This window comes from Phyllostomus hastatus, unplaced genomic scaffold (genome assembly GCF_019186645.2).
Source record: "Phyllostomus hastatus isolate PE091 unplaced genomic scaffold, TTU_PhHast_1.1 phas_contig_1, whole genome shotgun sequence".
Lineage (NCBI taxonomy): Eukaryota > Metazoa > Chordata > Mammalia > Chiroptera > Phyllostomidae > Phyllostomus > Phyllostomus hastatus.
Window position 1 is genome coordinate 43,455,001 of NW_025333498.1, and position 18,343 is coordinate 43,473,343.

At 36.8% G+C, this 18,343-nt stretch overlaps 1 protein-coding gene across 11 annotated transcripts in view; it reads left to right on the top strand.

The window, feature by feature from the left end:
- GTDC1 (glycosyltransferase like domain containing 1) overlaps positions 1 to 10,499 on the top strand; it is a 379,309-nt gene extending 368,810 nt beyond the window's left edge. For all 11 annotated transcript variants that reach the window (XM_045839087.1, XM_045839010.1, XM_045839173.1 and 8 more), the window contains 3 exons: positions 3,577 to 3,647; positions 4,347 to 4,438; positions 9,395 to 10,499. In XM_045839087.1, the coding sequence (XP_045695043.1) occupies positions 3,577 to 3,647; positions 4,347 to 4,438; positions 9,395 to 9,478 (247 nt within the window). In that variant the 3' untranslated portion in view covers positions 9,479 to 10,499. The remainder of the gene's footprint in view (positions 1 to 3,576; positions 3,648 to 4,346; positions 4,439 to 9,394) is intronic.
- Positions 10,500 to 18,343: the final 7,844 nt, after the last annotated feature.

Genomic DNA, 18,343 nt, shown 5'->3' on the forward strand with positions numbered 1-18,343 from the left:
CCTGAGCCTCTGTCTTCTGATTTTAAGACATGAATCAGAGTCAACTTCATTCCACCTACTCCCCACCCTTTAGAAATAAATTTCATAGAGGATTACTTTAAAAACATCTTCAAAATATCACCACAAATTGTTTGGAAACTTGTCAGTTAATCTACTAAATGCAGTTTCTGAATGGGCTTTATTAAAATTTATCTAAAGAACCTTCAAAAAAGAGATGAATCCTGTTAACTTGTTCTAGAAGAATACTCATCGAATACACAAAAGTTATGCAGGAAAATGCAGATAAATTGTGTATTGTAAACGGAGACACTTAGAAATGTGGCTAATTTCCTTTCTCATCCACTAAAGCAAAGACAGCCTCTGCAAAGGACCAGGTACCGGGGTCCTTCCCCACAGCCCTGGGCAGATGGACCACTACCACTCGGCTTCACGCTGGCTCATTTACTTAGTGTTTTGCAATCCTTAATGTGCACAGCTGGCAGCTGAATGCAGGTTTGATACTAACAGTTTAGACATCTTTAGATGTAGCAGATGGAAAATTTTACACAAATAAAGTAGGAGAAAGTGTGCAATTAGCTTTTTATCTGCAGTTACATGATGCATCCTCTGTTTTAGTTTAGAACATCACCTTAGTGGGTGGTCACGATCTTTCCTTGTATCCAGGCCCTACCTTCTTGACACCACATTTGATGCTGGCTAAATGCCCAAGTACCAAACTTTTGTTTTTGTTGAGTGTGAATGAAATAGGGAATGCAACAATCAGCAAAGCAAAAGGCATACCATCAGTGAGACTGTAGCAGTCCAGTACATTATGGCTACATTCCTTGCTAGTTAAGTCACTATGGTAAAATCCTTGGCAGGATTTTTTTTCAATAGTTTATTCATGATGTTCATTATTATGAGTTGTAAAGAGTATGAGAATTTCATTTTTAAAATGTCTTATGGAATGTATCACTTTCTTAGATCTTGTAGACATGCTGTGGAAACCATAACATAAAATATGAGTTACTTACAATAACTAATTTTAATCCCATCTGCTAAGTATGACAACATTAGCATTTCCACTTAATTAAAAACACCCTTAAAGCAGCAATGTTTTAATCACTCCATTTTATTTACTCTCCTCCGGTGTCACTTATAATTGTAACTTTTTATTTTTTAATAATGAGGGATTTTTTTTCTCCTTGCATCACACAAAAAAGTGCTGTCGATAATTAGCAGTCTTCTGTTATTAGTAGACTCAGGTGTCACAACTGTGTCTCATCCTCATTACAGTAAAAAATTTCACCTATCAGATTCATTATTGCTAGATAATGCGGCTGAGAGCCTGTGCAGGCCCTCCAGAAAAGTAATTCAGCCAGGCAAAATTATCAGCTAATTATATTTAGAATCAAAAGCCCAACAACTATTTGCAGATAAATTGTATGAATTGAAGTGAATAGATCTGAATATTAAGATTCATAGATTTAGCAGATGATTTGTTAATTGGAATAAAAAGGTCATTTGCTAGTCATTTTAACAATAGATCAATTGGAACCCTATTTATTATTTAACTGGTAGTGCATAAGAATTGAAATGATGAATAATTGTATTATTGTCAGGAGATGATAGTTTTTTTCAAAAGAAAATATAAGAAACTTAAGAGAATGAATTTTATAAATTTCTTTTAAAAATGTTATGATCTATACAATATATTTTAAAACATAGTCCTGATATAAATAATGTATAAAGTAAGGTTTGATATTTTAACAAGTCAAAATGATAGCAAGAAGTGGTGATTGTTTTTTGAGGAATTAGAAATATAAGTACATAAGATAATTGACAAGTAGAAGTTGAAATCCAATGTATAAATTCTTTTCTTCCTAAATCCAACAGTGCCACTGCTCTCGCACTGTGCTTTAACTAGCAGGGTTTGGGGATGGCATGGTGCGTGCTCACTCGATGACTCAACGTGCGACTTGGCCTGCAGTTCTCTTTCGGGGAACAGCACACTCTGATTCAAATCCATTATTAAAAAGCAGATAACATGTGCACTTTCTGAAATGCCTGTGACTTCACTCTTTTGATTTTAAGTAATTATAAGAGAATGTTCGTATGTATTTGTTTTTCAACTGGCACTGCATTTTAAAACTGAGTATCTTCAGATAAGTGCATAGTTTCTTTTTGTTCATAAAGAATATCTCTGGTGTACATGCTCAAAAGTTTTGTGTTTTGTAACACAGTCACAGAGCAGTTTATAGCTGTGCTTACGATCAGAATTTCTATGTGTTCTCTCTGTGTGTAAAGAAGAGATTGTTGGATGTTAGTTTGGATTTTGAAATTAATCATTGGTAAGTAGGTCCTGTACCTTTCCACTGTGTTATTTTGTAACTTCTATCAGTTCTCAAGTAAAACTTTGAACTCAGTATTTTTCTAAACTTTGCAGCTCTAAGTAAATATGTTTTCATTGAAACTAGTTTCAGTTAACAATAAAATAGGGAACACAACACCCGCTTAAAAACACTTAAATTACAAAAAAAGAAAAGAAAAAACAGGTTAAATTACATGTACTTTGTCACTGTAAGTAAACAAGGTAAACATTGACATAACTTCAAATTATTCTTGGGTTGACAAAAATATGCAGTTTAAAATAAAATTCTGCTTTTGGTCAACATTCTGGATGCAACTCCAATTTTCTCATAAAATAAACATTTACAAAGTGTTTTGAATTTCACCGCATAATTCCTAGCCGGCAGAAATTACAGTGGTGTCTTTAAGGTTTGTTATGTCAGATCGATAGCCACAGTGCAGGCTGACACAGCCATCAGGATGCAACACTTTGCCTCTGCTTTGCCCTCACTGCTGTGATGTGAGGAAAAACTTCCTATGGGGGTCCTTGGGGAAAGCCTGACAAAGTGAAACTTTCGTGTTTCTTCGTTTAATAGCAAGAGTATTCTTTTCTGATAAAAGGCAAAAAGAGCTGAATTATTAGTCAAGAAAGCAAAATGTTCATTAAGGTAACTTTCACAAGCATTTTTTCAGTAAATGGGGGAATAGTTTTACATTCTGCATAATAAGTCGTTTGGAAGCACAAGATAAAAAATGAAAATGCCCCAACACAACATATTGTAAATTTTTTCTGATGCTTTTAAAAGTGCCTCTATCAATTCTACGGCTACAGTATTAAAGCTAAGTATTTGCTATTTTATTTAAACATTTTTGAAAACTGAACATTCTGGGGCTTTGCAGCATTATTAAGAAAAGCTGTCCATACTTTACCATGTTGTTACATGTGTTTATCTGCTGATTATAAAATGTGTTAAACAGCATTTTAAAAACAAAAAAAATGCAGAGCTGTGCGTTGATTAATTCAGTGAACAAAACATATGCTGTTGGTTCTGTTCTATGAAATTCATATATGATCGATAAAATCTTTTAAAAGAGCAACTTTGGCTTTTAGGCTTGCATTGCCGACCACGTTTATCGTCCCAGTTGACTCTGGGCTCAGACTGTGAACTCAGGCAAACAAAACTGCTTTCTGGCTCTGACAGCATGTCCTCCTAACACATCTTTATCTTCTCTCTAAAATCTCTTCAGGTTGGAAGCTGTGTATTGTGGTTGTTACCCACTTTGTCCCAAAGACTTGGTTTATCCTGAAATATTTCCAGGTAGCTGCTTTAATGTACTTTCATCTTTGTTGAGATTTAATACATGATTCATGCTAAATGAGAAAGTTTGAAAATAAACTTAGGCGGGAGCAATTGTTTATTTGGCAAGTCAACATGTTAGTGTTAAGGAAAATTTTATGTTTTAATACATTAGAGTAAGCTTATATTTACCATCTGTTCTTTTAAGATAACAAAAAAGCAAGTTTTCAAATAGCATTCTTCATTGTTAGCATACACATCCCATAATGATGGATTTTTATAAGTAGGTCAGTGTTGCTGCAATTGCTTACAGATTTTTTTAGTGATATACAAAGAGAAAAATCGAGGACTGAAAGTCACACCAAATTATTTAAACAATTGACTAGTTAATAATATGCAAGTGTTGTACAGGGTACATACGGCAATAGTACCAGTTCTTTGAAAAGAATCTCATCACTAAATATATCACATATGCATCGTGTTACGTTAGAATAATGTATTTTAATCACCCAAAGGAGATGTCTAAACAGCAAAACTACACAGTCTTATTTAGCATTAAACATCCTTGTGAGCTGAGGTAACCTTATAAAATCATGCTTAAATAATGTAAAACACGAGGCGGCACAGAGCAATATGCATTTTTAATTAGTAAAGTGACTAATATCGAGTGTGTGCTTTGAGGTTTTTGTTTCATTAAAAATGTATCTGTTTTTCCTGCAGCTGAATATCTGTATTCTACACCTGAACAGCTTTCAAAAAGGCTCCAGAATTTCTGCAAAAGACCTGATATTATAAGGAAACATCTCTATAAGGTAGTTACTGAGAAGAGATTTAGACAGTGTAAATGCCATATTGAAGTACAAAGAAAAAAATCTTAAAAAAAAAACATTTAATTAACATACTAATGTTTAAGGGAAACATGCTAGGGAGGGATATTAGTTGTTACACTAACAAGGATTAATTAAACTGGATGCCAGTTGTATTAACCTAGGTCTTATGAAATACGTGCACTTAATGCACGGTACATGCTTTTTTTAAATTTATTGTTTTCTAAGATGACTGTCCTTTACATTTAGCCCCGAGAGGCTTATAAAAATGAATCTGGATTAATGTAACTTATTAGTTTAAAAGGAAGTAAAGGAAAGATTCTACAATTAGACTAATGAGGATATAAGCCTTTCTCCCCATCATAGTGAAATCTTCAGTCCTCAAAAATTCAGGTGAATGACATTAGTGAAGTTTAGTGTTCATTTTTTAACTATTTTAAAGATGACTTTCAAGAATCAAATGCTTCCTTTGCCCAGATTAATAAAATGACACGAGAAATCCTCAGTTTGTTTTGGTTGAGACTGTCAGACTCCTCCCTGAATGGCAAAGGCAAAAAGGACATAATTTAAATAGCATCATCATTCAGTGCCTTTATTCATTATCCTTCTTCCCTTGTTTGAATCAAGAATTTTACATTGTTGAAATAACAACACAAAGAGGCCCTACTAAATGTCTAAGTAATTGAACTGGGATAAATCTGCTTTATGAGTTTTGAAGGTGGCTCTAGGCCATGAGTAATATACTTTTTTTTATATTCTTTGAATGTAGCATCTTCATTTTACATAAATTCAGTACAGTTTATAATCTAGCAGTTTTATAATCCAGCATATTTTAATTTTCCTATGTTAATATGTAACCTTCCTACATAAAATACAGTTTGCCTCCTTGTGTCTCTCCTCTCCCTTTCGTGACCTAAAATAAATATATAAATAGTGATACATCAAAACATGACTTTGTTTCTACAGGAAACAGTTAAACTTCAAGAAAAAGGGAGAGAACCAAAAATGCAATTTAACACCCAATTTCAAGCTCATTATCTTTCATTGTCTATTAACTTGGCAATGGTTCAGAAGGTAGCTCATAATAGTTTAAAATGCTGACTGAACAGTTCCAGCTTCAGTATTATTCCTTGAGTCAATATGGTTGGATCGTATACATAGGAGGCTTCACAGAGAAAACAGTCTTCCAAGGTTTATGTTCAGATTTCCTAATTTTTCAAGTTCAGTAGTGGTCTTCTTTGTATAAAATATTAATAAAGTTGTTTCCCATGTGACAGACTATCAAAATGTGCAGATTATAAAAATTGAAGAAATAGAATAATAAATATTAATACAAATGGATTCACTTTCTACATATGACACCAAGCTATTTACAGTGAGTTCACCATCAGATTATTGATTTTTTTTTTCTTTTCTGGTGATTTTTCTTTTACATTTATTGAGATACAATGATATACAGCTCTGTTTTGGGTATATAGCATGATGACTTATATATTGTGAAGTGATTACCACTATAAGTTTTTATCATCCATCATCTCATATAGATACAAAAACAGAAATAAACTTTTTTTTCTGTCATGAGAATGGTGAAGTACTGATAATTCTGTTTCTACCATCAAAATTTATCAGTTTTTAACTTTGCTTCAAGTTAGGCCTTATTAACCCTCTTATTTTGCATCTGCAGATCTTTAACCATTTCAAAAGCTACTGCAACAAGTTGGTTTTAGTTACAAAAGAAAACAGATCTCCAGATGAAATATTTAATACAGCTACTGCCATAACATAGCTGTAATTATTTATCTTACAAACAACTTCTGGGAAAACTCTGAAAGAATGTCAGCTTAATGGTATGCCGTTAATATACCAAGTTATTCCTCAGACAGCTTAAAAGACAACGTACACCTTAAACGTTATTCCATGTTACTACTTTTTACATATGCGTTTAGTCTGTACATCCTAAAATGCTCCATCTCAAAGTTTATAAGCCAGTATTTCACAAATAAGCATTTACAAGAATTTATATGTATAGTTCAATTTTGTTTTTTTCTACCATGGATTTTTTCTTATAAATCATTATGCATTTTCATATACATTCTCATTCACAGAACTTGATATTTATCTAAAAATTATTCTCAAAAGGTAATAAATTGGTCCAAGAACTATAAGTAATCAAGAGCTTGAGAATGCAATTGTTAGGCGAAACTGGAAAAATGACATAAAGTCCTACAGATTTAGTTTGGTTGTTGTAACAGGGTTTAGAGCCAAAAGAGAGAAAGAATGCCTTTGAAAACTTTATAATGAAGATATAATAAGTTACGGTATTTTTTCACATCTGTTTTATGAATATACACATTTTCAGGTAACATTTGCCTTTACTAAATACCAGAGAATTTTTCCCCCCAAGGTGGCTTTTTACCTGTTTTTCTTATACAATGGAAGAGTCTTTTGTGGGTACTGTGAAGAGAATGTTGAGGGTTTTTTCATTAGATTTGTTCCTTAGGACAGTGCTGCTCTGCTTTTATAAAACATATGCTTCTAAGATCTAAGAGGATAGAATGTCACTGAATTTTTTAATTTGCTCCTTTTACATTTTTACACCTTACTCTTTTTTTTTTGGTTAAAAGTTTACATTTTAAAATCATCTCAACGGCTTTTCATATGGAGTTCACTTTAGGATAGGATTTTTCATACGGATTCACACTTAGAAATGTAATGACTAGAATAAGGCGACTAACACTTGGCTTCTTCTCACATGAGACATTATAATTTCAATATGAGAGTTTGGGGGCTATAACTTGAAGCAGGATTTGAAACAGAATGCTAGTAACTGAAAAGCAGAAACAGAATCTCATACTTTTTTTTTCTTAAAGTGACTTTCTACTACAAACACTGTGCCCAAAACTTCTCACCTGAAATGGTTTCAAACTTGAAATGTTTAAATTCCTCATGTTCATGCAGTGTCCTCTCCCCACACCCTCTCTGTGTCTCACATTTTTCTGAAGAGAAATCCAGTGCATGCAGAAACTAAATGTTTCTTACTTATTTTTTAAATTTTAAAAAGCTAAAACTATTTCTTTAAAAGTTTACATCAGTCATTTACAAAGTCATTGTTTAGTCAGTGACTGCAGCTTTCTTGTACTTTCAGGACATTTCCTTTTCTCAGTAGGTGAGACACTTCAGCCACGTGCTTGTCACATAGACAAAACGGGAGCTCTTTATGACTCCCAAGCCTTACTTGAGCACAAGATTCTAGAAGTAATCATAAAATAATTAGGCAAGGGTTGACTTCTTACACTAACAACTGTTCTTCATTTTATAACTGAGCAAGTTTACTACCATGAAGTTGTATACATGTTTGCCTTAGTTTTACTATGAGAAATCACTTTCTGAATTCTCAACAATTTCCAACAATGATTTTAAATCAGTACTATGCTTTTAGAGAACTTCTGATCATTTTGTTTTAAAATGCTTTACAAAAAAAAAAAAATCTGCACATTTCCTTGTTACCAGTATTGAAAATAGCAAAAGAGTACAACTAGGGCAGTATAAGTTGGTACTTCCCAGACTGAAGTGTATTCCTTTTCAATACTTGTTCTATCCTGCATTACTTTTATTTACAAATTGAGCAATATTTTGTGTGTGGGAAAAAAAGAGGTGTCATTTTTTCTTGTGCCTTATAAAAGTGACCTGTAGTTTCTTAAGCTTTTTCAGGTGACAGCTGTTGATTTTTATTTTGTCCTGTTCAAATTCTTTAACAATCTAGAAATCTTTGTAATCTGCTGTTATTCAGAGAAGAGGAGAATTTCCAATTTCTGCCTAAAAGTGAATCTAAACAATAATTAAGCTTATCATTCAGACTCAGTGCCCAGAAAAGTTATTTGTGGTTGTCTTAATTGTATCAGCCATATCCACCCAAACCATAACCAAGCCATTTTAAGTTTCCCTCAAGAGACTGGGCACTTTATAGTCCCCTTTTAGTGTGAGCTTATACTGTACATGTGAACAAAGCGTTGCTCATTAATATTAACAGCCCTCCAAAGTCATTACGTTTTCCTTAAAAATGAAAACTTAAAAGCTTGTGACATTTTTAGAACTTCTAAACTCTCTCAACAGCACCAGCATAATTTAAGGCAAATTCTCAGTGTCAGTCTCCCTCCCTGCCCCTCCTTCCCTCCTCTTCCCTCTCTCATACTTCACTTCCTTCCTTGATTTTATTTGTATTGGTTTTCCTTTGATTTGTCTAAGTAAAACAAAACTAAAATTTCTTTAGCACAACAGATATACTTTGAGTGATTCAGATCAGTTAGGAACTTGGAATTCTTGTCCTTCTCTGCTACTCATTTGCGGCCTAGCTCTAGGTGAACTTCCTAACCTCTGTATGATTCATCTGTAAACTTGGAAGACTTTTTTCTTCTTAATTCTTAATAGCATTTTCCCCCTGAGGTATAGCTGTAATGAAACAATGAGAATAAACCTGTTAGTAAACTTGAAGAGCTTTGTAAATTGCATGTAATTGTAATGGCATTTCTCATGTCCCTTTACCACCTAAAAGTAAAATTCACAATAGCAAAAACATGTATATTTTGTGTTTATAAAAGTTAAAAGTTGGATGATCAACTCCTAATAGCTGTTATCCATAACATAAACCAGGAAGTATATGTGCAGCAGAGTGTACCCATTTGTAAAAAATAAACAAAAACAAAAGAAAAAACAAACAAAAAACTAGAGCTTTCTCCTGTGGTTGAAAATAGTTATACTTGAAACCAATCAGAAACTGGGATTTCCCGAGGTGATAAAACTCGAGAACCATTTACTTGGTGGCTTTTTGAAATTGAATTGATGTCAGTTATGCAAATTTGCAGTATGAATTGTCAGCATACTTCAGCCTTTCAGTCGTTAATGCCTCTTCATTGCTTTCTCTTCTCTCCCTTCCTCTTACAGGGTGACATGAATCCTTTTTCGTGGGCAGCCCTACATGGTAAATTCAGGTCTCTGCTTACAACAGAACCAAAGGAAGATTTGTGACAGATGGGGCTAAGTCACAAACTTGCAGCCTAAGGCAGAATCTGTAGAACTTTCCAGAGTGTGCCCATATTTACCTGATCAGAGAGAACAGAAAATCTGCAGAGGAAGCTGAGCCTGGCTGCTTGTCATAGCTGACACAGAGCCATCTGCCACAAACCTGTGGCGGCTTCAGATCTCCAATCCCTGCCACCACCCCAACTCAAATTAAATACAGATTCCTAAAGACGTTATGATGGTTACACATGTCCTCGGCATCACATGGAGGAGACTGTTCAAAAAAAATATGTGGCCTGTTGTATAACCGCACTCATGTATCCCATATGTGGTGCCACATTGAATTTCCGGTGGAATCCGTTTTTATCCTTTGTACTGGATGACATGGTGCCTGAATTCTTTCTCTTTGCCGACATGATGGCAGCCAAACTGCAGCTTCAAACACTCACACTTGGCTGGGTTTCTACCTGGGTTGCCAGGTTATCACCGGAGCCGTCTTGTGCCCTCAGAGGACCACAGGGTCTGAAAGGAGGACCAGAATGCTATGGGACTAATTGGGCAGCCATCTCAGAATTGTTTGTGGCGAAGGGCTGGTTTAGCACTTTCCTTTTAGCAAATTCATGACTCTCTGGCACAGGCATTTTTAAGTGAAGGTATTAATAAGGGGTCTGGCAGGTATTCCCATGATTCACAGAGTTACATTTGCATTTAATTTATCTTAAAGAAAGTTGCAAGATAAACAGCTCTAATTTGGACAAACATGGGAAATACCCTGAGTGGGGCCACCTTACCCATAAAATGAATACTGAGATACTTGTTTTTTTTCATGGGTAAAAATAGAGAAATCAAAATACTTCTAACAAAACCAGTACTTTTGATATAAGTATTTCTTGAAAATATTTGGATTCAGCTACAAATGTAACATTTTCAAGACAAATCACTTACATTCCAGTAGTCATGCTGCTGTATTTGTGGATGTAAAGATGTTTTGAACAGTTAGATTGTAAAATAAATTTTTAATAAAGTGCCCTCTGCCATTTTTAATTAAAATACTTCATTTACATGTAAGTGTGTACATCTATCGGTATGTTTCTCACTAAACACTTTCCTTGTGTCAAGAGACAACAAATACAATTGTTTCCTTTCCGGATGAACAAGGATCTGTTTTGCAAATGTTTGTAAGATATTATGACATTTCCAAGATTTTCTTTGCATTCTGGAAAGCAGGAGGTAAACATTTGTAGTCATTAAGGTAAAGTCTGTTGATAAACCATCTTCTGTTTACTGGCAGGTAAATTGTAACTTTCCTAGCTTTTGAAATCAGTTACTTCTATACACTGCAGCGTGAGGAGCAGCCAGGGAGAGGAGGGTAGACCAGGGCCCTGGGCCTTCTAGCAGGCACCCTGTGTAGAGGAGGTAATGGTTTAGATGCCCAGTAGGGCCCACTGGTAGCCAACACAATGGTAAGCACAAATAAAGGAAGGTCAGGGAGCCAGATGGAGACCTGGCCACAGAGGCACTTGCAGATCAAAGAAAGCAGTAGTTCAGGGTCCACGAGGCCAGGAATTTAAAAACAGAAGGAGTAAGAAACAGAAACGAGGTCATTTTTGCAGAAAGAGCCCTCTCCCTAACCAGTGTGAGAAGTATATGATGGGATATCACAGCACTGGGTTTGAGTCCTACTGTGTGGGGAAGTCACTGAACAAATTACCTCCTCACCTGCAAACTGAAGGGATCAGGGATTATTTCCAAGTTCCTGTGATCAAATACTGTGGAACTCATCAGCTATCGGGTGTGCTCCTTTTGAGTGCAAAATGAAGATATAAATGTGCATCAGAGATTCTTAGACACTTCTCCAGGGCAGTGTTTATCATCTAAGGAGATGAGTTACACTGGTAAGTTACACCGGTAAGTCAGGCATGAAGATGCCATGTCATTGATAAGGTCTCCTCAAAATAATATTATAATCTCACAGCCAAGAAACAGTGCTTAGTTTACTATGTTTTTCTATCCTGAAAATAATGGGCACATATTTTATAATGGCAAGATACTGTATTCATATCAACTATCTATGTTTTCTCACTAATTAATGGGAGGGGGCAGCTACCTTTCAAACATTTAAATATTTCCCTGATTTTGGCAAATACAGTGTTGAAAGTTACCTGTGTGTGGAATTTTTCTGCACTTGTAAACTTGAATTGAATTTTGTCATTAGCTGCGACCCAAGTTCCTTCCTGAATAAGAATGTACATTAAAGTCATCCCTTCTTAAAACCAACCAGTCAGCTTTGGCAGATGAGCAAGAAAATGTTTGTAAATGTGTTCTTAACATTGGAAAAGACAAATCTTTGGCGGGGGGGGGGAGGGGTGTGCCCACATGTGCTTCTCAACACCCATGATATAGTGGAATGAAGTGTTACTAAGCACGCTAATCCGTATTTTGTTAAAGTCAGAGAATAATTGAGAATACAAATTGACTCTTTTTGTTTCCCTTACTCTCAGTAGAGGGCTGAGGGTAGAGGGCTAAAATTAAATAGTTACTTTTAGATATCAGTCCTCTATTAATAGTTAATTGTTAAAATGTTAAATTTAACAATTTCATTTCAAAGACTAAAATGAATAAAATTGAATGTTTAAAACAAGACCAATGTTTTCAACAAGCACATTAAAAACAAGAATTTTTTGCCCTGGCTGGTGTGGCTCAGTGGATTGAGCGCTGGCCTTCAAACCACAGGGTGGCTGGTTCTATTCCCAGTCAGGGCACATGCTTGGGTTGCAGATCAGGTCCCCAGTAGGGGGCGCACAAGAGGCAAACACACATTGATGTTCCTCCCGTCCTCTCTGTCTAAAAATAAAATAAATAAAATTTTTTAAAAAATTAAATGGCAATAGTTTTTAAAAAACAAATATTTTTTTATCTCTGTTTATATTTATCAAGACACAATGTCCATGATGCTTGCCCTGAATTTATTTAATCTAGGTAATGCTCTAGCTAGGTGTTTCTATAATAAAATAACAGGGCACCTAGTTCTTAACCTGCTTATTATATACCATGTTGATCAGGAATAGGCCAAGAGACCTTTCTCAAAATGCTGCAGTTTTAATAAGCTCCCTTCAGTCATAGTCCAATGTAAGTGCCCTGCCCTTGCTCCAGCTCTTCAGTCACACCCCGTAAAGATGGCAGCAGGTTCAGTCAGCCAGTGGGGACTCTCAGCCGTGGAGGGCTGCAGAGATTCATTTCAACACCTTGAAATGCATCTGGAAGCAAAGATTTCATTTTATGTTGAAGGTGTTAATTATATTTGATATTTTTAAGAGAAAAATCTGTTTTTGAGAAAGCATCTGCTACCCAGAAATATTATGAGACACAAAAAAATTTCATTTAAGTTTCATACTTTCTGTGGGTGATAGAATCAGTTTTCAAATGATAGTCTGTGCTGTCTTTTAATGTTGACATATCCTCTGAGTCTCATTCCTCTATTGACTGCTGACAAGTATAGCCCTAAGTGCCTTTCTGTTTCGGTGGAAAACTGAGTGGGATTTAATATCAGATTTTATATTTAACAATAGAGAGAATATATTATAAACCACTGGTATGAGCATGTTTCATTTTAAAATTTGAATTGACATGCGGGACAAGTAATGTTTCTGTAACATGCCCACCCTTAAAATTATTCATTAAAATGTAACTGGAAAAGTTTTAAAACATGCAAACAATTCTGTGTGCTGCTCAAAGATGTGCACATGTGATTAAAGTGTAACCAGAAAACACACACACCAACACCAAAAACGCAATGTTATTTAAGTCAGAAGAGCAATGGTGGAAGAACCAACATGTAACCGGTAGAGGCACATTCACAGTACAGTAACTGGTCTATTTCTCAGGCTGGGCCATAATGCACATGGGCTTTTTCCTATTCTTTCTGTCTTTTTACATATCTGAAATGTTACTCTGGCTATACCTTTTCATCAGAGCTATCAATGCTTTTTTCCCCAGGGCTTCTGATCACCATTTGTAACTAAAGCCTGATTGTTTCTAATACAAGATGGGAAGTATCCACCTCCAAGAAAATGTTAAATGAGCTGGTCTTCCTATCTTGACAAACTCAGAGCTGTGTGGTAGAGCACAGAACTGCCTGATTTCCTACCCACTCTGCCCACTTCCTGTATTTGTTACCTGTCCCTTCTCCTCTTTAAGATACAGGAAACAAGTGTGGGCTCTGTACTTTGCAGTCCATCTCATGAAAGCAAGTCGTCCCTAGTATCTTCAGGATGCCTTAGTTGCACGGGATTTCAGGAACCAAGATCCTCACTACACCCTATGGCCCATTTTCCTAAATTGGAATTCAGGATCAGTGTCTTCAGGCGTCTTCCCATTGTCTATCATTACCCGATCGATGCTTTATTCCCTCCCATAGTTCTGTGGTAATGATGGTTAACCTTAGGACAGGTTCATAATTGTTCTTATAAACAGATATAAAGAATTGATGTTTCATGGGAGATAATCAAATGCTTCTATTGGTGTTGTATCAGTTACTGCATTTATTTGGCAGACTTAAGGTGGGGTGCTAGAAGATGCAACTGCTACTAAGAATACTTCCGTAACACATTTCTTGGAATTGGAAGTCCTTTATATATGAAAATTTAACATTTCCATTATTACTTCACAAATGAGGAAATTAAGGCATTAGATTAATGGCATATTAGGAGCCACAATGTGTAACAGAAACAAAGATGTTTTGAATAAACCTTTCCGTTCATGACTCAGTGGGACCCCTAGTTTCCTTCTATTTCTCTTCCCACCATGCAAGAGAGTATAAAGAGCAGTAAGGGTTGTTTCATTGACCGCTTCAGTTAAAGGGGTCATGAAAGATCATGTAGGGTAGCCAGTACTTTAAGTGTTTTTTATTATTATTATTAAACCACTCCCTGTAATCTTACAGTCTGCTTGTTTATACACTTAGGTAACTTACCTGGCTCTTCTGGTAAGCATTTATGTCTGGTAACACCCACATTATAGATACAGGGAAACTGAAGCTGCGTTGCTGTGGGTCCCTGTGGTGGTAGAGGCAGGTCTAGAACCCAGGACTCTTTAAGGAGACTGTGGTTAGTTCAGTTGGTCAAAGCCATTTCTTAAAGGAGGAGAAAGGGGAAAATATTTCCATCTTCTCTTTTTGCCTTCTGCTGCTTCTCTGTTAGAAGAAACATGGATTAATTAGTTGCTAGTAGCCTACTGTAGATATAGTTCATATTACTCCTGGTTGCATTTATATTCTAAGTGACCATAAGAAGGAGAATGCAAAAGAATTGATTCCTGGTACTAAAATTTCAGGCTCTGTGGCACCTGCGATATTTCTGAACAGCTGAGTCTTCTCTATTGCCTTTCCTATCATATGGCGACAAAACTGTTTATCCACGTAGGAATAAGCTGGTTCTTTATCCATAAAGCGGCCCCCATGATCCTGCCTGGTGTAGGGGCCTAGGGCAGAGGGAGCAGGTGGCGTCAGCAGCAGAAGCACCTTTAATTTCACAGCACAGGACCTGTTCCCTCTCATCCCAAACCAATAACCCAGAAATTACATCCTGAAACTTACTTGCCTGAAAAGAAAAGGAAGGGGAGGGATAAATTAAAAAGAAGATACTTCTAATGTGGTATTAGACTGTAATTCATAGGGAAATTTATGCCTGAGATATGAATTTCTGAAAATATGGGTTTTTTAAAGGGAAACACTGACACATCCTTAATTATAGAGTAATAAATACCAATGGTATATTATCTTCTGATATTTCCTTACACAGATATCAAAGCATGCAGCTGTTTTTGAAAACTGATAATCAAGTATAATGTAAGTGTATTACATCTTGCACTTACAACAAGCCCTTCAACTAAGCAGTTTCATGGAGCACTTAACAGTGAGAAACAGAGCTGCTTATAGTAGAAACCTAACTGAACAAATTAGCCTTGAATTGTAACATAAGAATCCTAGTCAAACCAAAATGCCTGTCCTTGCCAGGAAAGGCATTCCAAAGGCAAAGAGCAAGCCAAGTAAAAAGCCTTCTGCTTCAGGACAATGGAGGAAGGGCTCAAAAGCCAGCAGAACTTAATGATCAATCAGAAAAATGTAGAGCAGTAACTATACAACCGAAGGGTACATAAAAAATGGTACAGAGCAGTAATGGTGGAATGGGGAGGTGGAATGGGATTTTAACACAAAGCATTAAGATCTCAGAAGTTCTATTTATTGCTTTCATTCCAGACAGCAAAAAAGAGACAAACATGTTTAAAAAAAAAGTATGTGGACAAATGTGGGGGGTAGGAAAGGAAATGAAGGTTAAACAAGGCCAATATGATTCAGAATGAAAAAAGGGAGGAAAGTATAAGGAGCCAGCTGCAATTACTAAACGTTACATTAAGAAGAGCTGAAAATGAGAGGGGGAGGTCTGGGTATTTTACTAAGTGAATTAATGCCTTCCTTGGGTGTCTGAAGTTGCAGATTTTAATTTATTTGGTGTAGGATTTTATTGTGAAATTCTTAATAGGGTGGGGGGATAAATTGGGATAATTACAAACACAGAAACTGGAAAGAACATATAATATGTTTTTATAAATTTAATAAACAAGGTTTGGGAGAGATGGACAAAGGTATATAATAAAAAAATAATTAGCCATAATAATAGACATTAAAGGAAAATTAGAGGTACGTACAAAAAACAAAAAGGCAGAAAAAATGGATGTGTGAAGCCAAGGATTTTGAGGGACTTGGGGATGAGTGTTATTGCTGCTCTCCTTTCTCCACCCATTTAAAAAAATAAATCATAACTCTGGCATTTAGAAACCTAGTCATGAACATCCTTTATTAATATAAACTTAATCCTGTGCTGTTCTTTGGTGGGTGGTAAAAACATGAACTAACAACAACTGGCCTGAAACAACCGCAAACACTGGAAAGCTAAAAGGAAAGAAAAACTCCTAATTCGCTTTCACCTTATTTATTTTACTGAAGGACAAAGTTAAAAGGGGGGAGGGTGTGGTTAAATCACAGAAGAACTAGATGCTTCAAGGGAGATTTTTAAAAGTTTTCCTAAATATGTATCTGAAGGGGGGGTGGGCTTGGGACCCAGGATGATTTGTATCTATTTATTAACCACTTCTGGGGAAGGTGGGAAATAAGGAAAGCACTCTGCCCTTCAATATCTGAAGAGACCAGAGCAGAAATAATCCTGTTCATAGTGCCTGAGAGCTATCATCTGGCTCGCAACCAGTCCACAAATGTATTGGCTCTGGCATTTGCCAGGCCAATAACATTAGGAATTGTTTCAATTGAGAATACGGATCAGGAGGTATTTAAGAATTACTGATATGCAGCTATTAATCTTGAATGCAAATAGCATTATTTGGGGTGTGGGCAAATCACTTAACTTGAAGCACATGAAAAAGCACTTTGAAAATTTTTTTTTTTAGTGCTGTGTGGAAAATGGCATTGGTGAAAAAATGCAAATGAAAGTACATCTACAAAAATAATCTATAAAAAGGACGATTGGAAAAGTGAAGTCAAGTGGCCTTATTGCCTTCAAAGTGGTGCATCAATTGTTATCAGTAAACAGATTACCAACAACAAACCAAAATCCTCTATTTCTAAAGTTGGTCCAGCAACAAGCTGGAGAAAATACAGAAGACTTCGAGGCTTTGGGGGCTCATGGTGATTCACAAAGGTCATCTCTAGTTTCAGTGTTAGAAATAAGGGCACAGAACTAGAGGTTTGTAATAGTCAGTGGGTGGGCTTCAGCTTCTGAACACTCCTCTACCCTCTGTGGAGAATTTAGGACACTGGAATTGAGTTGAACAAAGTGATTGTTCTGTGATTATAATAAATTAAGAGGAAAGGCATAAAACACATATCTCTCCTTTTTCCTCTTGAGTCAAAGAACTGTGGGGTGAATTTGTGCTCTCCAGTGCTTGCAGCTATGTACCCTGCTTTCAGTCGGCCTGGCTTTTACCCCGGATTTCTAATGCTGAGACCAGGCCAGAACAAATGGAATCTACAAAATTGCAAAACTAGGGCGGGGGTGTGCGCGCGCGCGCGCACACACACGATATAGGGTTTTACTGAAGATAATGAATTGCAACACTTTCAGGACCAAACTTTAAAAGTGTATGAGTAATGAAGTTTTTCAGAAGCAAAATGTGCTCAAATAGAGTATTTATAGTTCTTTTTTTGTAGAGGTTCCCCAGACCTTTGGGCCCATCGGCAAACTGTCCTCCTACTCGACGGAGCGGAGCGTGCAGCTGCGATTTGGCCCCAGGCACCACCTACCTAGTCACTACCTAATGCATTTTACATTTGCACAGATACAAAAGAGGAAAGGAAAGAATAAATGACGAGAAGGGACCTCCCCCCAAAACCCCCAGCGTTCTGTGTTTCCTTTTGTCGCGGCCGTCAGCTGACACATGGAAAATGTGGCGAATGGTTTTGCTTGCCTTTAATCTGTAATTAAGGATTCCTTGTCTGGGGCTTGCTACCTCTTTTCTCCTTCCTTTCCTGCCTCTCGGGTCTTCCGCCCTCAGTGAGGTCTGGCCCTGCGCCGCTGACTGGGGCCTTTGGGTTGCCCGGCTGGGCCGCAGGCAGTGGAGAGGCTGCAGGGCACCGGGACCTCGGTCCGGCAGGGCGCTCGATGGCCCGAGAGCGCGCACCCCGGCTAGTCCTGGTACCCCAAGACTGGACTTAGCGTCTGGGAAGCTGCGCCCAAGCTGCCGACAGCGAGAAAGGTCTCCCCGCGGGACCCCTGGAAAACTCCCAGGGCGCCCACTGACTTCCTGGCTGCAAGTCCACTCCCCTGCGCCGCGGCGCCTCCGCCGCCCGCGAACCGGAGC